This window comes from Corvus kubaryi, unplaced genomic scaffold (assembly GCF_017639235.1).
Source record: "Corvus kubaryi isolate FWS band 111438036 unplaced genomic scaffold, C.kubaryi_AGA036_p1.0 70, whole genome shotgun sequence".
NCBI lineage: Eukaryota > Metazoa > Chordata > Aves > Passeriformes > Corvidae > Corvus > Corvus kubaryi.
The window spans coordinates 3,291,856-3,312,446 of NW_024582058.1; the positions used below are offsets into that span (position 1 = coordinate 3,291,856).

At 42.3% G+C, this 20,591-nt stretch overlaps 2 protein-coding genes across 4 annotated transcripts in view; one reads left to right on the forward strand and one right to left on the reverse strand.

The window, feature by feature from the left end:
- Positions 1-5,392, reverse strand: part of PLCB1 (phospholipase C beta 1) — a 341,667-nt gene extending 336,275 nt beyond the window's left edge. For all 3 annotated transcript variants that reach the window (XM_042049230.1, XM_042049231.1, XM_042049232.1), the window contains exon 1: positions 4,958-5,392. In XM_042049230.1, coding sequence (XP_041905164.1) covers positions 4,958-5,056 — 99 coding nt within the window. In that variant the 5' untranslated portion in view covers positions 5,057-5,392. The remainder of the gene's footprint in view (positions 1-4,957) is intronic.
- Positions 5,066-20,349, forward strand: LOC121674748 (probable fibrosin-1). Its single transcript, XM_042049317.1, has 2 exons — positions 5,066-5,687; positions 19,667-20,349. Exons 1-2 carry the CDS (start codon positions 5,066-5,068, stop codon positions 19,774-19,776), a joined length of 732 nt encoding a protein of 243 aa, XP_041905251.1. The 3' UTR covers positions 19,777-20,349.
- Positions 20,350-20,591: the final 242 nt, after the last annotated feature.

Consider the following 20,591-nt stretch of genomic DNA (forward strand, 5'->3'; position numbering starts at 1 on the left):
ACCAAGTTCAGGCTTTCCCATTTACTAAATATTAACTCTTTAAAATGGTAAACTCAGTCTCCTATGTTGCAAAAGACCAAAACCACAACTTACACTCATTCAAATAAAATACTTTTAAATAGCCCAGAGCTGATACTTGTTTACTACATAAAGATTAGCAACAAAGAAGAAACAACAAAAACTCTAGAACGTCGGACTTGACCTCTTCCCTCCAAACTGAAAGTGTTCACAAAAAAATAAACTCTTCAGCTTATTGTTTTAGTTTTATACACACAGAACAACAGTTGCTCATTTTTCATGTCCTCACTAATGTACTGGAGTGGCAGGCTTGTGCACAGCTTAAAAACAAACAAAAAAGGCAGGGGGGGAAAAGTTACTTAAAATAACTTCTGAAAAATTCCAAGTAGTTTATTTGTTTCATCTCAGCTCATCCGTAATAAAGATACTCTGTTACATCTACTTGTAAGGTCAAAAGGGGATACTCTTGATAATCTTTAAAAGAATTCTAAACAAAGCAGCCTGCAGATTTCCAAAGCATTCACTCTGAGCTCAAAAATGCTTTATTAAGACAAAGTGCTCTAAGAGAAAGTCATTCAAAGAGAAATTAAAAGACCTGGGTTTGTTTTTGCTGCTCACTTGGGGAAGTGCTGTAGCCACTAAGCAATGCTACCTATCAGGAGGTTTGTTTGCTGCATTAATCCAATGCTTAGGAAAAAAAAAAAAAAAACATGGCTAGAAAATTGGAATCCTGACCCTCAATTTAGGTAGAATTCACCTTAGCAATATAGTTAACTTAAAAGTGAAAGTAAATAGTGTGAACCACAGAGAGATCAGTCAAAATCTTTATGCATAGTACATATTATCGCTAGGGAAGATAAGAAAGCCTTTAAGCAAGAAATGAAAACAAACCTATTTGTGAACATACGCCACCATATTAACTTGTTACGGTGTGCCAATTACAGCTCTCAGAAAATATCAGCTCAGCTGTGCTCTGGCTGTTGAGCTACTTAAAGACTCAGTTATGTCTATCTTGTTCCCGCTACAGGCCAGACAAAAACAAAGAAATCAGCCAGGGCAGATTTCAGCCCTTAAGAGAGATAATTCCTGGGAGAAGTTGCTCTTTATACTCAGGTTTCATTCCCCTTCTCAGCCTAGAAACACGTTCTGCTACATTAAGCTTAACCCCCTACCAAAAAAGGCTTCACCTTTGGACTTAATTACATCCTTTTTTTATTAAACTGCTTTAAAATTCCCACCAGGAAGAGCTGCTATCACCTGGGTACCACCACAGCAGAGGGAATCAAGCCAGCTCTTCCCAAGCCTTCCCTCTCTCTCACTTCTGTCTAGGAGTATGAGAGCACAGCTGTTCAAAGCCAGACAGCAGCCAGAAGACTCAGTCTCTCCCAGCAGTCGAGGAGAAGTAGCTATAGAGGTTCAACTCAAGAAACAACTTGAGGAAGCCAGTGCTCTGCCAACCACCATCTGAAACCAGGCACACACATGGATACAGCCACAAAAAAAGACCTAAGCAACCAGCCACATTTATCTTTCACAGATTCTAAGAGCAGCTACTTCTGCTTCTGCTCAGTGCCTTGTGAATCCAAAACTACACATCAAGAGCAACATATCATTCTAATATTTGCTTTCTGACCTGTAATACTCTTACAGAATAAAACAAAGCATAAGTTACGGGACAACAATAATCTCTTTGACTTTAGTGCTTTACACCCTGATCCCAGATGGAATTTGTGAACAGGCTATTAGGCATTGGATGGTGGGAGCAGTATTACATCCAATCCAAAGGCACAAAAGAGTGACTCGTCTTGCAAAGCCAAAACTTCTTAATTGATTCTTAATGTTTCTTCAGTTTAGAAACTGAAGATGGTCTGCGGAGGAAATGGAATTCCAAGAATTCCACCTGCCTGTATGTGATCTGGAGTAGCTGATGTGACCTCCTCCTCTCCACTTCCCCAAGCTCAGGCACCGCATTTCTCTTTCCAGCTGGATCATCCCCAAGTGCAGGGGCAGCAGGCACTGGATGAGGCTCACGGGTGACACACAGCAGATGTCAGTGCTGTTCCTCAGAGAGAGGGTCCATGTGAATTGTCTGTACCACATCTGCTATTAGCACATCGGTTGCTGATCAGGTACAGAGCTACAAGAGCCTCAGGATGGGAAGTCCACGCATGGACTGGTTTTCAAGTCTGTATCACCACAGCTTTTGTCAGACTGCTCTGCCCACCTTGTGACAGTCTCCTTCTCAAAGCTGGCAAATACTTTCTGTAACAAACGTTACTCTACACAACATGAAATTCCTCAAACGCCTCTCAGGCTCTGGTTTAAATGCTTCCAGCATTCCCATTTAAAATTCTCTGTGGTTTAAAGCTCAGCTAGAAAAATTTTGCTTTGGGCTGAAACTTGGTACAAGTCATAAAAAGTCACAACAACCACTTCTGCTTCACAAAATGCAAACAAAAGTCAGTAGGACCATATTTAAACTGCAACACAAAATGGAAGGGACCAACAAGGAGAGGACAGAGGCTGCCCCAGTGCACAGGCAATGTGGAAGAACTGAACTCCCACTCTCACACAACATGAGAAGAAATAGTGCATAATAAACATCAGCACATGAGCCTGGCTTTTCTGAAGAGCCCTGGTAGCACAGCAGAGCCAAAGTGCTCATTATGGTCAATTGTGTTTTACTGTTACATGTTGTAGTTTACTACTTCTTATTAGAGCCTATTGTTTTGCTAGCGAGTTTGTGCATGCCTGTTTACATGAGAGACCACAGAGGTTCACATTCAGCAACATACTTTTTAAAAGCTCTCCAGCAGATTAATTTCACAGAAAACTAAGACTCTGAAGTGGTTAATGGCTACTCAATGGCAAATGCTTTTCAAAGTCACTGAACATGCATTTGTCTGAATGCCTACGTACAGCCAGAGTGGCAAAGGAGAGACTCACTTCCCTTGAAACCTTGGATTTTGTGGGGCTTCCACTGCTGAGAACATTATAGGCAAGACAGGAGAGCTGAGGTGTGGGAAATGTGCAGACACACACAATGCACAGTCAACAATGAGTTAATGCTAAAGTTCTTCATCACAGTGGGGCTAAATAGGCATCAACTTTCACAAGGCTGCCAACAAAGCACTCAAACACGACAGGACTCATCTCAGTCACACAGTCCAGGTAACACCTGTGGCCTGCTGAGTAACACCTTTAACCTAAAATGCACGTCTTTCTCCAGAATTTAGCCATGTTTTATTACTGCAGACTTTAGGTATACAATCTTTTTACCAACTAGCCTATAGCAGACAGGTTATCCAGTGAACATCTGCTGTGCATAGAGAACACCTCTTCATCTTCTAATTCTATCTATATGATTATTATTCGGGAAATAGCAGTCAAACTAATAATTTTAAACTGTTGCCTGATGGCTTGGACTTTCAGTCTGGAGACTTAAATCATCATTAACTTGACCTCTGCGTATACACATGGAAACTCCTTGGTAGCTTACCAAAAATAAAACAATAACTGCAATGACAAGGCTGCCTTTTCCTATCCTAAGGAAAATGTCAACCAAAAGAAAGCATTTTCTCAGGGAAGTCATTCAAGCCTAGTTTCTGAACATAAATAACATGTATCAAGCCACTGTTTGGTACTGCGGACAAGGTCAGTTTGCCGAGCCTATTAAAAATATGTGTAAGCTTATTACTGTAAATAAAACTTCACACCACAAGCTGTTTGGTTTCTGATGTTCTCTCTCTCCTTGAGAGTGTTTATCGCAGGTTTACAGGGGTCAGGCTCACACATTTGGCTGCTGGACAGGCTGAAAGCAACGGCAAAAAAGAGACATAAGCCAAGAACAGTGGTTACACATGAACTGCTCCTTCTCCCTCCCTGCCGTCCCTCCAGTTGTTGCTGTGGATGTCTTTAACAGCCAAGCTCACAGCAAAAACACAACAGCTCTGAAAACAAGTCATTCTCAACAATTCTGCTGATATTCAGACTGCCTGCCTTCTTTCCCAACCATTTCTCTACCACAGCCCAAGTGTCACGATGCCTCTCTGCCTCCAGACACCACGCACAGACATACTTTTTGGGGCACCTGCTCCTCCACACACAACTGAGACACCAACACCCAGTGTTGTACTGCCGGAGCAAAAGCTAGCAGAGGACTCATCCTGCTTTCCTTCTCTGCAGCACAGCAGGCTTTGAAAAAGGCGACTCTTCTGTTTAGCTTCCCTTTCCTCTCAAACTGTCCCGGGCATAGCCAGCATGCCAAGAAAGAAATCCCAGCTACCGAACAGTTGCTCTACCAAAGGTGAGGTGGAAACCGCACTCCTTTGCTATGTGAGGCAATACAAGTGTAAAGGGCTGGGAAGCAGCAAGTAGTAAGGGAAAGCAGATGAGATGTTGAGGCAAGTCTCATGCCCGAATTAGCCAAGAAAGAAGAGTGTCTTCTGCAGAGGAAGTAAGATGACCAAGGGTATCCTAACTGTAAGCCCTGGGAGAACATATCCAGGGCTTGACAACCCCACCAAAACGAGAGACAGCGAGAGGAGCAGGAGCCAGAAGGAAAAGGAGAGGCTGGGAGGAGGAGATGGCAGATAGAACGAGAGAACAGGTTGAAACAACTATGTTACAGAGGTGGCAACACGCACAGTAAAACACGGGAGGCGGGAGAAGACGCTCGCGAAAGGAGCCAGCTCAACACACCTCGCACCGGCCAAGCGCAATTAGACAGGAGAGCCCTCGGAGAAAGTTTGCCCGGCATACGGCCGCCGGTTCAACACCGCCGCTCGGCTCGGGCAGCACACGGCGGGGACACATCTGTCGCCACCCCCGCCGCCCCGCACCTGCCCTCCGCACCGAGCAGGGCAGGGCCCGGAGCCCTCCCACCCGATCGATCCGTAACCCCACCGTGCCCCTGCCGGGGGAAGCGGGGGCTACTCACATCGTCCCACTTGACGAATTTGACGCCTTTCTTGAGGGTTTCGGAGACGCAGACGGGCTTGAGCTGCAGAGCGTGCACCCCTGGCTGTGCCCCGGCCATCTGCACCGCATGGACGCGCTCGCTCTGCCCCGGCGCGAAGGAGCCGCGGGAAGCGGCCGCTGCAGGAGGGACTCCGGGGCGCCGGAAACCCGGGAGAGAGGCCGGCAGAGGCGCCTGGAGCGGGCAAGGAGGCGGCTGCCCGAGCGGCGAGGGCGAGAGGCTTCACTGGCGCTGGCCCAAGGAGCTGGCGCGGCAGCGGCCGGGGCGAGCCATGCGGCGGCACATCCTCTATATACCGCCGGCCCGCCCGCTCCTCTCACACACACGCACGCACGCAGGGCACGGAGCCGCGGCGCTGCCCGCTCCGCTCCGCTCCCTCCCTCCTCGCCGCTCCTCCTCCCGCCCCGCCAGGCTCGGCCCCCGAGGTTCCCCCGCGCCCAGGGCAGCGCCGGCGGCGCCGCGGCGCCACCTCCCGGCCACCGCCACCGCCCGGCCACCGCCGCCCGCTGCTCCTGGCCGCCGCCGCCCGGCACTTGCCTTCCGCGGAGCGAAGCCCCGAGCAGCCGCCTCGGCTCCTCCGGAAGACAGAAGGACGGCAGGGAGACGCTGGGAATGGGAGATCCGTCTCCCTCCGCGGGAAGCACGCGTGGGGCTCCGGTACCGCACCGAAATGCCCGCCAAGGGAGCGAGGGTGAGTGTCCACGCGTCTCGTCCCACTGAGAGACGAGACCAGGAGAGGTCTCTCGGGCTGCAAAGGGGGTAAGCACAGAATCACACAATGGTTGGGGCTGGAAGGGACCTCTGGAGATCATCCAGTCCCACATCCCTGCCAAGGCAGGGTCAGCTGGAGTGACACAGGAACGCATCCAGGTGGGTTTGGGATGTCTCTAGAGAGGGAAACTCTACGGCAGCCGTTCCAGTGCTCTGCCACCTTCAACATTAGAAGTTCTCCCTCATGTTGAATGCAACTTCTTATCTTTTAGTTTTAGTTTTGAGGGAGTAGTTATGGCAAAAGCAGAGCAGAGGGACAGCACTGAGCCTGCACAGTGATGCCAAAAGAGGAACAACTTTTAATTGAAAGAGTGGCACAAACAATTCCCATCAAAGCTTCATGCTTTAAATACACAGAAATTGCTTTACCACAGCTTTTTAAGATGAAGAGGCTTCCTCAGAACAAAGGCATGTGACCTTAAGTCAGTTTTAGGTACACTCAACTCAAAAGGCATAAAGATGGCAAAACGTCCTCTCACCCAGCAAAATTCTAAATCCAGAAGTTTTAAGGGAATCTTTTTGAAGAACAGAGTTATATGTGCTCTGCCAATGACCTTCTCTCTGATAGAGTCCCTGTGCAGTCACAGGGATAAAGCATCAGATGACACAGCGCATGAGATTTCTAATTTCTCTGTACGGGTTTCCAACTGACCCTTGGGATTTAGGAGCAGCAGGCCAAACTTCTGCTATAGACAAAGCAAATGACATAGAAAAAAGTGTCTTTGTATGTATTTTTAACCTAGTACAATTTTGAAATATCATTCCTCCAAACTAAGTATTTTTTCTCCAATCCGAGTGGAGATGTTGGCTCTGTTTCTTTAATTAAAAAGCTACAAAACTGGCATATTGGATCGCTGATTTGCTCTCACTATAAAGAGTTGCTAAAGCTTTTCCTCTGGTCCTTTTCCAGATTCTTCCCCTTCAACAAAAAACTTTTGATTGCCTTTAGTGGGAGGTGAATCTGCTCCTTTACGATAGCCCATTCACACAGAATACGCATTTCAAGGTCAATTAACCCATTTGATCTATTTTTTGTTCTTATTAACCTTCCCTGCAAACATGGGTGTCGCATCAGTCAGGATGAGAGCCTGTTCTCTCCCTGCTGTGCTTTAATTCCCAGCCATTTGCCATGACTTAACCAATAACCAATTCTGAGTTTGGCTGCACTGATGCCTGGGGTTGCTCCATGATGGGGGAAAAGGGAGAGATTTTCAAGACCATTTTCACAACTGCCTTTTCATCTCATTTCATATAGCATGCAGAAGAATGAAAATAATACTAAAATCCCCAGAAAATAAGAGCAGAGAGTACTGATGCTACAATACTTACTCACGATCCCCTAAGCACTTGCATTCCCAGTAGCCTACTAAAATCAGATCTTGGGAAAATGTAAACCTGCCAGCGATGGTGGCATTTCTGTGGCAGTTCTCAACAAATCCACAATCCACTTTCACTTGGCCTGGCCTCATTTAGAGTCTTTGCTAGGGAAAAACAAATCCCAATTTATGATATCTCAGGATTCCTGATGATGCCATAGGCTCCCAGCAACCATTGATCTGAACATGGAAGAGGCAGGCCTATGGATTAGGATAGGCTCTGATACTGGTCCCTGTCATTACAGATATGAAGTTTTGTCTGGAGCAGTTTTGTGGTTTTTCAGATTTGACTATTTTAATCTGATAGTACTTGTCTGAAAAGAAACACCCCTTTTATATGGCAGAAATCTAATGGATTTTGCATCAAAAGGAAGAAGCAGCACAAAAGGAAGTGGCATTATGCCTGTGCCTTTTAAACAACAGCTCTGGAAAGTGCTTATGATTCAGCCTGTGCTGAAATCCTGGGCTCTGTGAAATCAGTGGGAATTTTAGTTTCAACCCAGATAGCTGGCTCATGTGTTACTGCTATTGCTTAACTAGCATCTGCTCCAGCAAGGAGCACATTTCTTGGTACCTAGAACATACTGCAAACAAATTCAGTGTGTGTCTCAATCTAGTTCCTTTTCCATGAAGCATGGGATCAGTGACCTGGAAACCATCTACACTCAGCAGGATTGTTACACCCAGAAAGAGTATGAAGGTCTTGTCATTAAATGATTGGACCAAGCATGGCAAAAGAAGAACCAGGCACCTTCCTCCAAAGCCTCAGGAAACATCTAAATGCTTATCTTCTATTTTTTCTCCTCTCAGCCCCTTTCAATTCCAAGGGTAAAGGAAAGATGTGGTGCTAGGGAAAAAAAAAAAACAAAAAACCTCAGCAATGGACTTACTCAGGTAGTTATTCCAAATCATACAAATCAGATGTGATACCTGCTGGTCTCATGTTGCTGCAAGAACTATTTCAGGATGTTTTCATTTCTCTAGGTTCAAAAATCTCAGCCTAGACAGTAAAGTGATTGCCTTGCATAGATAATACACATTATTTGAATGCAATATACCCATAAAGCATTATTTTTTATACAAGGGGCTTAGGTACCAATGTTTCATTTCCAGAGGAATGACTGAATACACGATGTTTTAGATACACATCTGGAAATGTGTGTAAACAAATCAGGAAAGGAGCAATAACTGATTTAAATAACAGATGGCTTTGACCAAAGTCAGGTCAAATGAAGACATGGCAAAAGCTACACAGAAACACTGTATATGAAGTGATATCAGAAATGCACCAAAACCTAAATTTATTATTTTAAATTTGGTTTCAGAGAAATATGTATGAGAACTCTATTTCACTTGCTATCCTGAGTTTATTGGTGTAATTTTAGTTTTTGAAAAGAAGCAGTCGCCTCAGCCTTGAAAATGCTTCACTGCAATGGTGCACTGAACATACTAAGAGTTAAACATAGTGTTTGCAGGATTTGGGATTAAAGATAAACTCAGCTTCACCAGAAGTATATCATCCTAACTGCATTTTAAATTGGGTCAAATTATACTTCAATTATCAGTGGGAGCAGGATCATTAAATTCTATGGAACAACTCCAGAAGAGAAATATAGAAAATGTGACCCTATCTCTTGATAAAAGATCAGTCCTTCTGATAAAAAGCTCCATTCACATCATGCAGACAGCAGAGCTCACACCTGATCAATGCGACAGCAGTGCCACAAGGTGTGGTGAAGCTGCCTTGTGTGTTAAGAGATGACACCTTCCAAATGCAGTAGCCACTCATTTACTGAGAGAATTAATCTGCTAATTCTTCCCTAAACTCATGGCCAGAGGCCATTGGAATCTGTTTATGTTTGATCTGCTCCCTTTACGACATGTCATACATACAGAACAGCAGTCAGATACAGCTTTTATCTTTACAAGTGAGCCTGATAACTTATGTGACACAGCCACTCAATCAGGTGACTCTTGAAGAGTGAATATAAAATTCTGGCACACAAACCACCACCATAGCAACAAAGACAGCCTGGCAACAGCAGCTGCTGCACAGAAAGAAATTGGAAGGGGAGGGGAATCTCGTAAGTCCATTTCCTGTTGAAATAATTTTAATTTTTCCCCTCACATCGGAATCACAAATGTCTCCAAAATACTGGGAGAATAAAGATTAACGCACAATGATGGAAATTATGACACAAATAGCGTCTTTGTGTAAATGAAGTGGCTGGGTCACTGCTACACTCAACTGGGACCATATTTTACTCTGGATGGATTGGCTTGATGTACAGCTGGCACCTGTGGAACTGCATGTCACCAGGAACAGTCCACAATGCTGCAGACAACACCCTGCATGAGGAAGAATGAACCCTTGATGGTTTGGACAGAAGATGCTGCTAAAAGAATTCCTCCCTCACTGAGACCTGAGCCCTCCTACCCTGCTCTTTCACTGGGGATGGGCCCTGGTTTGCGAGGTCCTTCCCTGATGCAGCTTCATCCCATGGGCCCCTCTTCATGTCCCCCAGCATCCAGGCCACCAGGGAGCCCTGACACTCTGCCTACTTAACCTCTGCTAAAAAAACCCCCAAACTATTACCAGAAGAACACAAAGTTATTGCCATACTTGCAACAGTTAAAATGGCAAGTTAAAAAGTCAGCTAATGCATTCCCTAGGAAGTGTTAAGTCACCTTTTATGTACTATAACCTGTTCTTGCTTCCCTGTTAAATTTACAGCATAATGTATTTTTTTACAGATTGTTAAAACCAGTCCATAAAACATACAACACATTTAAGAATATTGAAGTTAATTATGAACGATTTCATGGCCTACCAGGTCTGTTAAATCACATGTGGGGTAAACTGCCAAGGGTCCACTGACTTCAAAGCTGTGCATTTGTTTGTCCCAGTGTAATGTATGCACCTTCTCCTTTTTTTATTCTCTTCTAGCTCAACTTTTGTCCCAGCTGTATATGCAGATTAGAACCAACTCAAAAGCAGACTCTCTCACCTGCTTTAATTTACATCCAAGTTGAGCTGTGAGTTGAACTAAAAGACAGAAATATTAAATGGGCTGCAAAGCAGGAATTGCCTTGAAAATCCCCATCCTTTTTGTAGAGCAGAAATTATGTGCTCTGGACGAGGTAGCTGCTGCATGAATGGGACCTCTGTGCTTCATGCAAAGAGAAGAATGCTGGTTTTTGCTTTTCTTGCAGTGTCTGAAAATTAGACATCTAATGGTATCTTTCAGAGGCACAAAGATGTTTCCATATTAGTTATATGCCCAGCATGCACAATGAGAGTCAGCATACACTTCCTCTGGATTCCCATCCGTAATTCCCACAAAGCTTTTGCATGAATTGCTATGACAAAGCAATATTTAACTAACAGCTCTCAGCTGTATTTCCCATTATCATGGTGGAGTCATGTCCCATGGTAGCTAATTCATTAAGGCCTAGCTTACAAGTTTGGTACAATTAAAAATATAGATATATATTAAAGCTGCCAGCAGGATGGTTTGTCTTTAGAAAGATGGGAGATTATGAGTCTGAAAAAGTGAATTCTGTTCCCAGATCTGGCCCAATCCTCTTTCCTTAAACGAATTCATCTTTCGGGTCCTTCTAGATGGCTCTCACCCATTTCATTGCTAAAGGCAAAGAGCCCAGCATACACATACCCTGGATTCTGGAGATCACCAGGGCTTGGTTTAAGTACTCTGAAAATTAAGGGTCTATACACCACTGGGTGTATTTCATTTCCATTGAACATTTAGAGAAAAGAGTTTATAACACTTTCAGATGCTAAAAGTTAAAGAGAAAATTTGTGTTGAATTTCTTGCATAGGAAATTTGACATATTTTAAATTTTTAGATTTCCCAATTGCTGTTTTATCTCTTGATACTCCTGAATTGATCCAAAAAGATTTTGATGGGAGACCTTACCTTGAAGCAGCTCATTTGAAACTTTATGCCTTGCCCACTACCACTTCTCTTTAAGCTCATTTCAGAAGTATTCTTATAATACCCTCTCCTGAACCATCACACTTTCATTACCATTCTGGCTATTTTACAGAACCTGCAGTTGTAAAGGGTGGAATTCCACAACTGACAAAACATTACTCACAAAGCACTAGAACACCATTTACATATCTGAAAACACTTCCTTTCAACTGTGTTTCTAAAACTTGGAGCAATTTTCTTGTGATGTAGGTCTCTGAGCCCCATCTCTTGGAATGAATCCTAACTCTTAACAGCAAAAAAACCCCCCAAGTCCCAGTTACATTTCAGAGAGGCTGGTCTAAATCTAATTCAGTTCTTAATATTGCTCATCTGAATAAAACTCTGGTCACTAATAACATGTCTAATGGAAGAAAGGACTCAGTCTCCTGCAGTCTGTGAGCTGCCTCAGCCCAACTTCCAGTGTCAGTCTAACAAAGGACAGTGTCCTCCATAATCATCAAGTTGAACCAAATAAACTGAAAGCTATTATGGCCTATCCAAACTTATACTCTTATTAATATTTACAATAAGCATTTTCCAATATATAGTGCATTCTCTAGAAAAAAAAAATAGAGTACCATTCAACAGGAACTAACAGTTTTCTAGGATTTGAGGTGAGAGCTAGAAAGCTCCAAATGCAGGTTCAGGAATGGCTGTGCTGATGGCCCTGTCACTGTGTGGCAAGGGAAAGCACTAACTACAGCACTTGGCTGTCTGGGAAGCAATCTGCTCTAACAGGATGCCTGCTGAGCAATCAGAAACAACATTTACCAACCTCCCAACCAGGAGACATTGTTAGAAGCACAGAGACATTGTCAGAGGAAGGGAGGATGTTAAATGGAGGAGGAAAAATGCCTTTTATGAGGCCACCATGGGCTACATCTTGATATTTATCAGTGAAACACAGCCAGGAGGAAGAGAAGAGGGAGAAACAGCCGCTGTGTCTATTCCATAGCACTGCAAGATCACCAAAGTGCTGGTTGCCTCACTCACATTTTGTATCAGATACTCAGCTCCACAATACCCAAAGTCCTCTTGTTCCAGGAAAAGTAAGAAGAAAAGGACTAGTAGGTCAAACTGAAAGGGCCCAATCATACTTGGGTTGAAGTCAATCCATGGGCTTTGGTGCAAGTTCAAAAAGGCCCTCTGAAAGCAAATAATAAATTATCTTGCAATTAGCTTTCTTCTGAGATTATGCAACAGTTTTGATGAAACAGCAGATGATGAATCTAGGTTTCAATATTAATTTTCCCAGTAGTCTTGTAAACACATAAAAGGTCACGACATATAATTTCAAATAAGGAAAAGCAATTATTGTAAGGAGACCTCATGTTTCAGAGCAGCCAGCAGCTAAAGAACTACGAGCAAAACAAAGCTGAGTGAACATCACAGGCTATAATAAAAAACACCTCTTGACTTCTCTACACAATGAGATTTGCAGCAATCATAAGGAATACCTGGCACAGGTGCTCATTTGAATTACCATTCCCCCACCAGTGTTACCACAGTGAAATCTCAGATCATCTACAAGCAGATTGTCTGCTTACAAAATTAATCTGAATGTAGATGCCAATTAAAGTATCTTTTCATTTAAGAAAAGAAAGAATAATAGACATGATTTGCTTTTACAGTGCCAAGAAGATGTTAAGTGATTACTAAACTTGTAATACGCGAGGGATTCAAGCAGGAGTGCAGCCTCCTTTTGCACACACATTTTTAGCAGTTTGGACTGTTTGTTACCATCTCAGTGACACAAAGGAAGCATGCTCAGAGCAAGGATTATCACTGCCCTAAGAGACCATGATCTTACAAGAAGTCTTAGATAAGCTGAGACCCAAGTCCACATTTCCAAGAAACCTAATTAAGTAGTGTTTTTCTGTTCTCCTCCATGCCTCAACACTGATAAAAAAACCCAAATAGATGCTTTAGATATGATACAATAGCAAGAATCAACAGAGCAGTGTAGGGAAAGGATCTTGTGAGAAGCATTATATAAATATCAATCAATGATTAGTGTTTAATATATACTGGTGCCAAGTCCGTCAATAAAATTCTAGTCATTGATACCATCTCAAAGCCAGCACAATAGGAGCTATTATTGAAGAAGGATTTAAATTAAAGCATAGCTGCCTTGCAGACTAGTTCAGAAATACCACCTAAAATAGAAGGGAAACAGCAATGTGACTTCAGCTTGGCATTTCAAACAAAGTCACCACAAATTCAATAATGTGAGCTCATCACTACAGAGCCAGAGCAGTGTCAGTCTTGCTTCAAATCCAAGTGCCTGATCACACACAGCACTGATCCTCCTTGGCACTTCACTGCTTTCCATTGAGCTGCAGGTACTGATTTCTTTTCAGGATCAGTTCAGAAAAGGTGATTTTCACAGACAGAAATGAGACATATGAACTCAAGAGCCCCTTCACATGGGCCTTTTCACATGCAAATTAATGATTGGAATCTATTTTTTTCAGGAGATGCAAAATGCTGCCATATGACTGTATCCTCACAAAGGTAGGCTCTACAGTCTGTGAAACAGCCATTTTGGAGTCAGAGCTCCTTGCCTTCCTCTACCACTGTTCATCAGTGAAAAGCTTTTCCTCACTCACCTAAAAAATGGACATGGCTATTACCTGACAAGGATCTTGCAAGCTGTAATGAATATGTAATTGCACCATAGAATATTGCTAAAAATTGCCAGCTTTATTGTAGAAAAATATAAAAACACAGCAACTTTTGGCAGTGGAGACACAGGCATTGATCTGGGACTAGTTTGCTTCCCTGGTAGAAAACTGTTTCCCTCTGATCATTTAGCAGAAATAGTCAGGCCTTTCATTTACATAAAGTGGGAAGGTGAGGAACTCAATCCCCAGGTTCCACGCCCTCAGGATCAGCTCTGTGGCCTTGTCTCTTCTGTGGGTGAAGTCTCTACACCAAAACCTCCCTACTTAATTTTTCATCGCCTTCCTACACTGGGGAAGTTCATGTACACCTCAGCCCATGCCCCAATATTTGGCACAAGACCATTTCACTTTGTGATAGAAGTGTTTTAATACCAGATTGTTAATATAGGGGAATAATTCCAGCTATTGTGTGGGAGCATGGAAAACCTTTGGAGTCACCTAGCAAGTTCAAACCAAACTGCAAAGATCCAAGACTACAGAAATTGCTCAGATCCCCAGGAGGATAATCCAGCAGTGCTCTAACATCCTATCACTCACTGGTAGGAAATGGCTGACTTCCAATATGCCACAGGGGTGCCAGTCTCCTTAATTTCCTTCCTGAACTGTTTTGGAATATAATGGATCTCCAGAGATTTCAACAGGAAGAGCTTTAAAATCTTCCATTCTCACATGGTGGGCAGATCACTGTTCTTCAGTACTGCACCAGCCTGAGCAACATTTTACTTGCATTTGCTATTTGCCTTTTGTCTCTCTGGGAGGGTGGGCATTGAATTTGAGGAGCTTTAGGAAACACTGGTCTGCAGGCACTGAGTGGCCTGGGCAGCAGATTTCCAGTGCGACCCATGGTTTGTTTCTGGCAAAGCAGAGTATTCTGTACTCTCATCTACTTTTGTGTGTTTCTGATTCATAAAATGGCTTCGAAGGGACCTTAAATACCATCTAGTTCCACCAAAGATAAAAGTGTAATTATCTGACAAATACAGTTTATTCCTCCATTAAAATAAAAAGCATTTCAAAAAAACCTAGACACTGCTGGTGGCTGAACAATTTTTTTTAAATCTGCTGTTCTCAGGCACACATCTTTTGTAAGAATTTAGAGTGTAAGAAGAATGTAAGCATTTTGGGACAGTATTTTCTCAGCATACTGTGTTGTTAGTTATTTTACAAGAACATTGGGTGTGGAGTTTTCTGAGATATGAGAAAAGGAATTGGTAGGCTTTTTCCCTTTACGTGGATAAAATAAGTGTTAAAGGTATGTCATCTATGCATGTACACATGCCTAATTACATTTAACTAAAAATGTTGTTTGCAGCACAACATACAAGTATTCTTCCTGGCAAACTAGACATCTCACTGAAATTTTTCTTCATTTTCTAAATCAAGCTATTTGCAACATTATCCCTTTCCAACCAAAGGAACACTTATTTTCCTCTCTGCAACACTTAAATCCTCAAGCCCAATTATAGCTGCTTTTGCCAACCTCTTAAAACTCATTTCTGCCATTAAAGAACCAGCCAGCTAGACTGCAGCACAGACCAGTAGATAAATCACAGCTGAGAGCAGCTTATGAGGCTGTTAGTTTAGGAAACCACCAGCCACCACTTCCCAAATGAAATAAAACTCATCAGTTCTTCTTTTACTCCCTCCTGGCTGTCAGGAGGCAGCAATTAACCCTTTGCCATGGCCCCCTCTTCTCTGTGGCTTGCACCTATCGCTTCTCAGGCTCCTCTCCAAGTCACCAGGAGGTTGTGTTTTCATCTTAGCAATGCACAGCTGTTTATTTGGAAAGTTTTGCCTGTATTCCCAAATAAAGGTATTTTTGTTTCTCCAATCAAGTTGAAGTCTGAGTGAGAGGCTGCCTGTTAAGATAACCAGGAAATGCATTTGGAGTTACTTGACATTTTGGCAAAAGTGGAAGATTTGTGCTTGGGTAGCACCTACCACATGTAACAGCTATTTGGGTTTGGCCCATACTGCTTCTAACAGTTTAGCTTCAAGAGGCTTTTCTGCATGACGTTTTTCTTTAAAATATCTCATAGCTTAGAAAACAGACAGGACTTCATTTTTGCTTGAATATATAAAGTTATGTACTCTAATGAAGAGTCTTAACCCCTATGAAAGACAACCTCCTTTCTAAGAGAGACAGCCACAGCCCTCCTCTAATGGCAGCATTTCTGTGTCTGAGAAAAGGCTATTAGGAAGATACTGCCTTGCAGTGCTATAAAAATGAGTTAAAAGCCATCTTGCTGCTAGGTATTTTATATCTACAGCTACTCAGAAAAAAACCCGTCATTTCAAGTTCGAGAGGGGGAAACGTGTACAAAACATCTTTAGAGGTAGAGAATGAAAAAGGAAAGGTTGCTTTATGCATAATATATAATATCACCAACAGGTTTCAGTATATGAAAATACTCTTTAATATTTAAAGGGCTATTATGTGTCCCTTAATGCCAAATGATGCAAGATCAGCTGTGCATGAAAAATAATGACATTATCAAAGGGAACTGTATCTACTGAAGACATTGTGGAGCTAATGGAGTTACTGTCCCTTATGTCTTTAGACATGTTTTCTTTCTAACTCCCTGATCTTAGGTGTTTAGTTGTTTGCAATAAACACAGACATTTCTGTACCTTTCCTGAAGGCAGACTTTCAGAAATGGGTGTGCTACCTGCATAGAGACCATCCTGCACTCCATGGATTTGTTCTACTGCAGTATTTAATCCATGAAGGCTCTCAAGGGCTAACTAAGTTTGACACAGGGGCAAACCAGGGGTGCTTTGTCTGTGCCATGGCATACAAATGAACTTCCCCAGATACACTAGGCTCACAAATGCAATATAGCAATTTCATTTCCCATGGCATTACTGTTCATTCTTGATTAGCTCTGCTTCCTTTACCTGGGTCACACATCTGAGTCAAAAATGGTTTCATATTTCAGGTATGCAACCTTGCGGATAAGATATGACTGCCTGCAAAATACACTCACATTCCACCTCCATTTGTAATATAAAAGCCAACCATTCCAACACAGCTAAATCCCACATAGAACAAAGAGAGGCTACAACGCAAAGTGCATGTGGAATGCTGCCAGAAGCTCTAAAGGAAACTGTGTAGCATCCCCACACCTCCATGTGCCTGTCCTCACATCAGTGAGGAAGAGAAACCTTTATGTTCTTCTGTACCAGTTTAACCCACCACAGCACACAGCAACTGCTTGGATGTCCACAGATAAATGGGAGGCTGCATTTGGAAGCTCTGCCCCACAGGCCCCCTAAACCATTCTGGCTGGCTGTGCCCAAACAGCTCTGGTGCATTCCTAAAAATACATCCAGCTGACACTGCTGCATCAGACCCCCAAGAGTTCAGTCTCAAGGATGTGCCTGATTTAACAACACAGTCAAATATACTGTCCAAGGCAAGGGAGCATTCACCCAGTGAAGACAATTCACTGGCTTACTAGTAACTGTTAAATAACCCAGTAATAAAGGAATATAGTGATCTTCAAACCCTCATGCAATAAAACACCCTATTATTTGTCTAAATTCAGGAATCCGCTTGTTATAAATGTAACTGCCACGGTTTGTGATCCATTAGTGAACTATTTTATATAAACCACCATAATAGCTTTGTGATTTACACTCACTATTTAATACTCTTTCCATCAGCAGCATTTTGGCAGTGATTCTTATTGCAAGTGTTCAGTAGAGAATAATTTCCTTGCAGTCAGTAATTGCCACCTCTCAAACAATTTCAGCCTTTTAGTATTGATTTTAAGAGAACTTTATGAGGAGTCACATATGAATATTCATCAACTATTGTATTACACATATAACTAGTCGAGCAAAATAGATCAGAGTAAAAGAAAAAGACCCTTACTAATTACAGTATACTCCTAAAATATAAAAGGAATTACTACTAGTGTATTTCAGAAATAAGGCTCCTAGCAATGGCACCTGCATTTCAGTCAAGCTTATTCTCAAATCAAAGTCTTTGTAGGGTAATTCTAACATATATTATTTTCAGGTTGCACTTACAACACATTTGCTTTACTCCAGGTTCAGCCTTGGTGTTTTTCATAAATCACTTTCTCCTGAAAGCTTCCTTAAGGAAAACACAGTCAGAAGCTAATACAAGTCTGCTGTGGATAACTTTTAAGTGCCTGTTGACTGACAGCAGACAAGTCTTACATAGGAGAAGTGTGAAGTGAGAACAAAAAGATGGATAACCAGAGCTTGTTTCCATTAACAGTACAGATTTCTTAACTGTTTAATCAGGCTGTACCCCAATTGGCTTCACATGACAAACTCCTGACACATGTATTTTGGAAAGGACAAAAAATGGTGTTTGTAGAGATAGAACTCATGCAGAAGGAACAGTTACTTCAGGACAATAGTTTCCACAATTTGCAGGATTGTGAGATGGCAAGAGCAAAGATGTATGGAAAAAGTATGTCTAGGAAATGCCTGCATGTACGGCCTTCAGAATTTCTTAGAGAGGAGAGCAAGAGGTGAGAGGACAAGCATTTGCCCCAAGTCCTCTTCCTGTAATATGTTAGATCTTTCACCATTAATTTGCCACTTAGGAGTAAACCAAGACCCAACCAAGTGATATGAACTGGTACAAAGCAACAGAGCAACACTAAAGGAGAATCTCCATCCTTTGTTGGATGCAAGGGGAAACAGTGACCAAGGATGAGATAAAGGCAAGTTCTAGCCCATCTTTTACTCATTTATTACATTTGGAAGAACACACACTAAAAGTTACAGAATCATTGAAAGGACAATTTCTGTGATGACATAAGTTTAGAGATTTAGGTTAACATAGAAAGAAAAACTATCTATATTGATGACCATCCTAGTTTGAAACAACATTTGGTAACTGATATTGCTTTTTTGTCATTTTTATGACATCCCTTTGAAAATGCAGAATATGTCTCTCAAGGATCCATGCTCATATGGAATAGTGAGACATTAGTCAGTGGCTAATCCATAGAAGATGCTGCTTCTGTTTAATGGCATTTATCAGAATGATATGACCAACTGGCAAAGAAATGTGAGCATCATTACAGATGATCCTGTTCTGGTGTCAGCTATCAAGGATACAGTTTTATTCCCTACTTTGCATGTTTACACTGACATGAATAAGTAATGTATTCTGATATAGCAGTGATTTAACCTTTCTCCTCCTTAAGCAAATAATTTTAATACATAATTACAAGTAAACATTTAACATTTGCTTAGAGTATAAACAGTTTAAATACACAGTTAAATGTTGAATGTTTCTTTAGATTAGGTACTTCTAAACTTATATCACAAAAAGTAAAAGATTGATTTCACAATCCATTTATATGCTATTTAAAGAGACAATTTTCCTCTAGAATTTGTTCACATGGTTTAAATAAGCACAAAACCTGCTGAAATTACTTTAAAGCAGCTCAAAATAATGATCTGCCAATGTGTAGCTAAATGGGATTAAGTAAGCACTGGACTGCATCAGCACATGCCCTGTGCTTGTGATTTGACCAAGATTTTCCCAAGACCTCTGACACTCAGTTCAGGATCCCCTAGGAGGGTCCACATCTTCCTGAACACTCAATGCCAAAATATCCAAAGGAAAACACAGCCAGGTATTTAGGTATTTAACTGCCCTAGACTGCATGGAGAAATCAACTCTGCTTTACATGCTGAGCTATTATTTGAAAATGGAGCTAAACAAACTATTCAACATCTGATTTAACATCCTACCCACCTCAAAGATGAGAACAAGCAGCTACAATTCAACTTAAATTTGCTTTAAAACACTGAATTGTTCTAAAAATACTTTTCCTGATTTCCACATTCCAGTGGCTGTGTTTTCACTGGTGATACCAGAACACCACAACGCAGGACTTGAACACATCCCAACGTGCAAACATCCGCCGGGGAGCATCTCTACTTGCCACACCCTGAACTGACAGGGCCCTACCTCGTTGGAAGATATTCCTGGTGCCCACCAGAGGATGCTTGGCCAGGGACAGGTGGGAAGGTCTTGATGCCACAAGAAAGCTTCTGGCAGTGCCAAATCTAGTTCTGGGTCTCTTCCACACTGTTGGAAGTTTTTATGCTTTTGTTTAAACCCTGTTTTTTCCAGCCTTTATTTCAGAAATCTCCCGGTCATTCTGAGTGGATGCTGCCTCACTTCCAGAAAAGCAGTTTGGGACTAATGCGCTCTGAGCTCTCTTGGGAAGCCCAGCCACACACCCACTGACGGTGCTGCTCCTACCTTGGCAGGTGGAGCATCCAGGCTGTTTGCCATGGGCAGGCTGAGCCAGAACACCGTGTTCTTGTAACTTTTTGTGGACACAGACATTTATAAACAAAGCTGAATTGGTTGAGGTGGGTTATATTGCAGGCAAGAATGGGCAATATTATGATTGGTTAGTCTAATTTGTATTTTTTTCTTTAAAAAGCTACAGATTTTCCACAGTGTAGCCTGCTTTGAACTGCTATTAGCCATGCCTAATATCAGATTTATTAAACAACAAAGTTCTGATGTTTCCTGCATCCATGTGGTGTTTCAATACCCAAGGATCTATTACTAGTTCTGACAGCAGAAAGGGAGCTTTTCTTTCTTTTCTGTAGAATATCTAGTGACCATTTTGAGGTCCTTTTGTATGCCAAGCTGATCATCCAGCAATCTGTCTTCCCTTGCAGCCATGCTTCAGGTCTTTTCCCTCCCCCCACCTTCCTTTTATCTACTGAAGTGAATGCATGCCTTGTTCTCAGAATG

Bases quoted from the DNA above. Each gene is read 5' to 3' on its own strand.
- LOC121674748 (XM_042049317.1), top strand. From the start codon at position 5,066: ATGGACGCGCTCGCTCTGCCCCGGCGCGAAGGAGCCGCGGGAAGCGGC. The intron at 5,688-19,666 runs GTGAGTGTCCAC...TCCACATTCCAG, and splicing joins TGCCCGCCAAGGGAGCGAGG to TGGCTGTGTTTTCACTGGTG.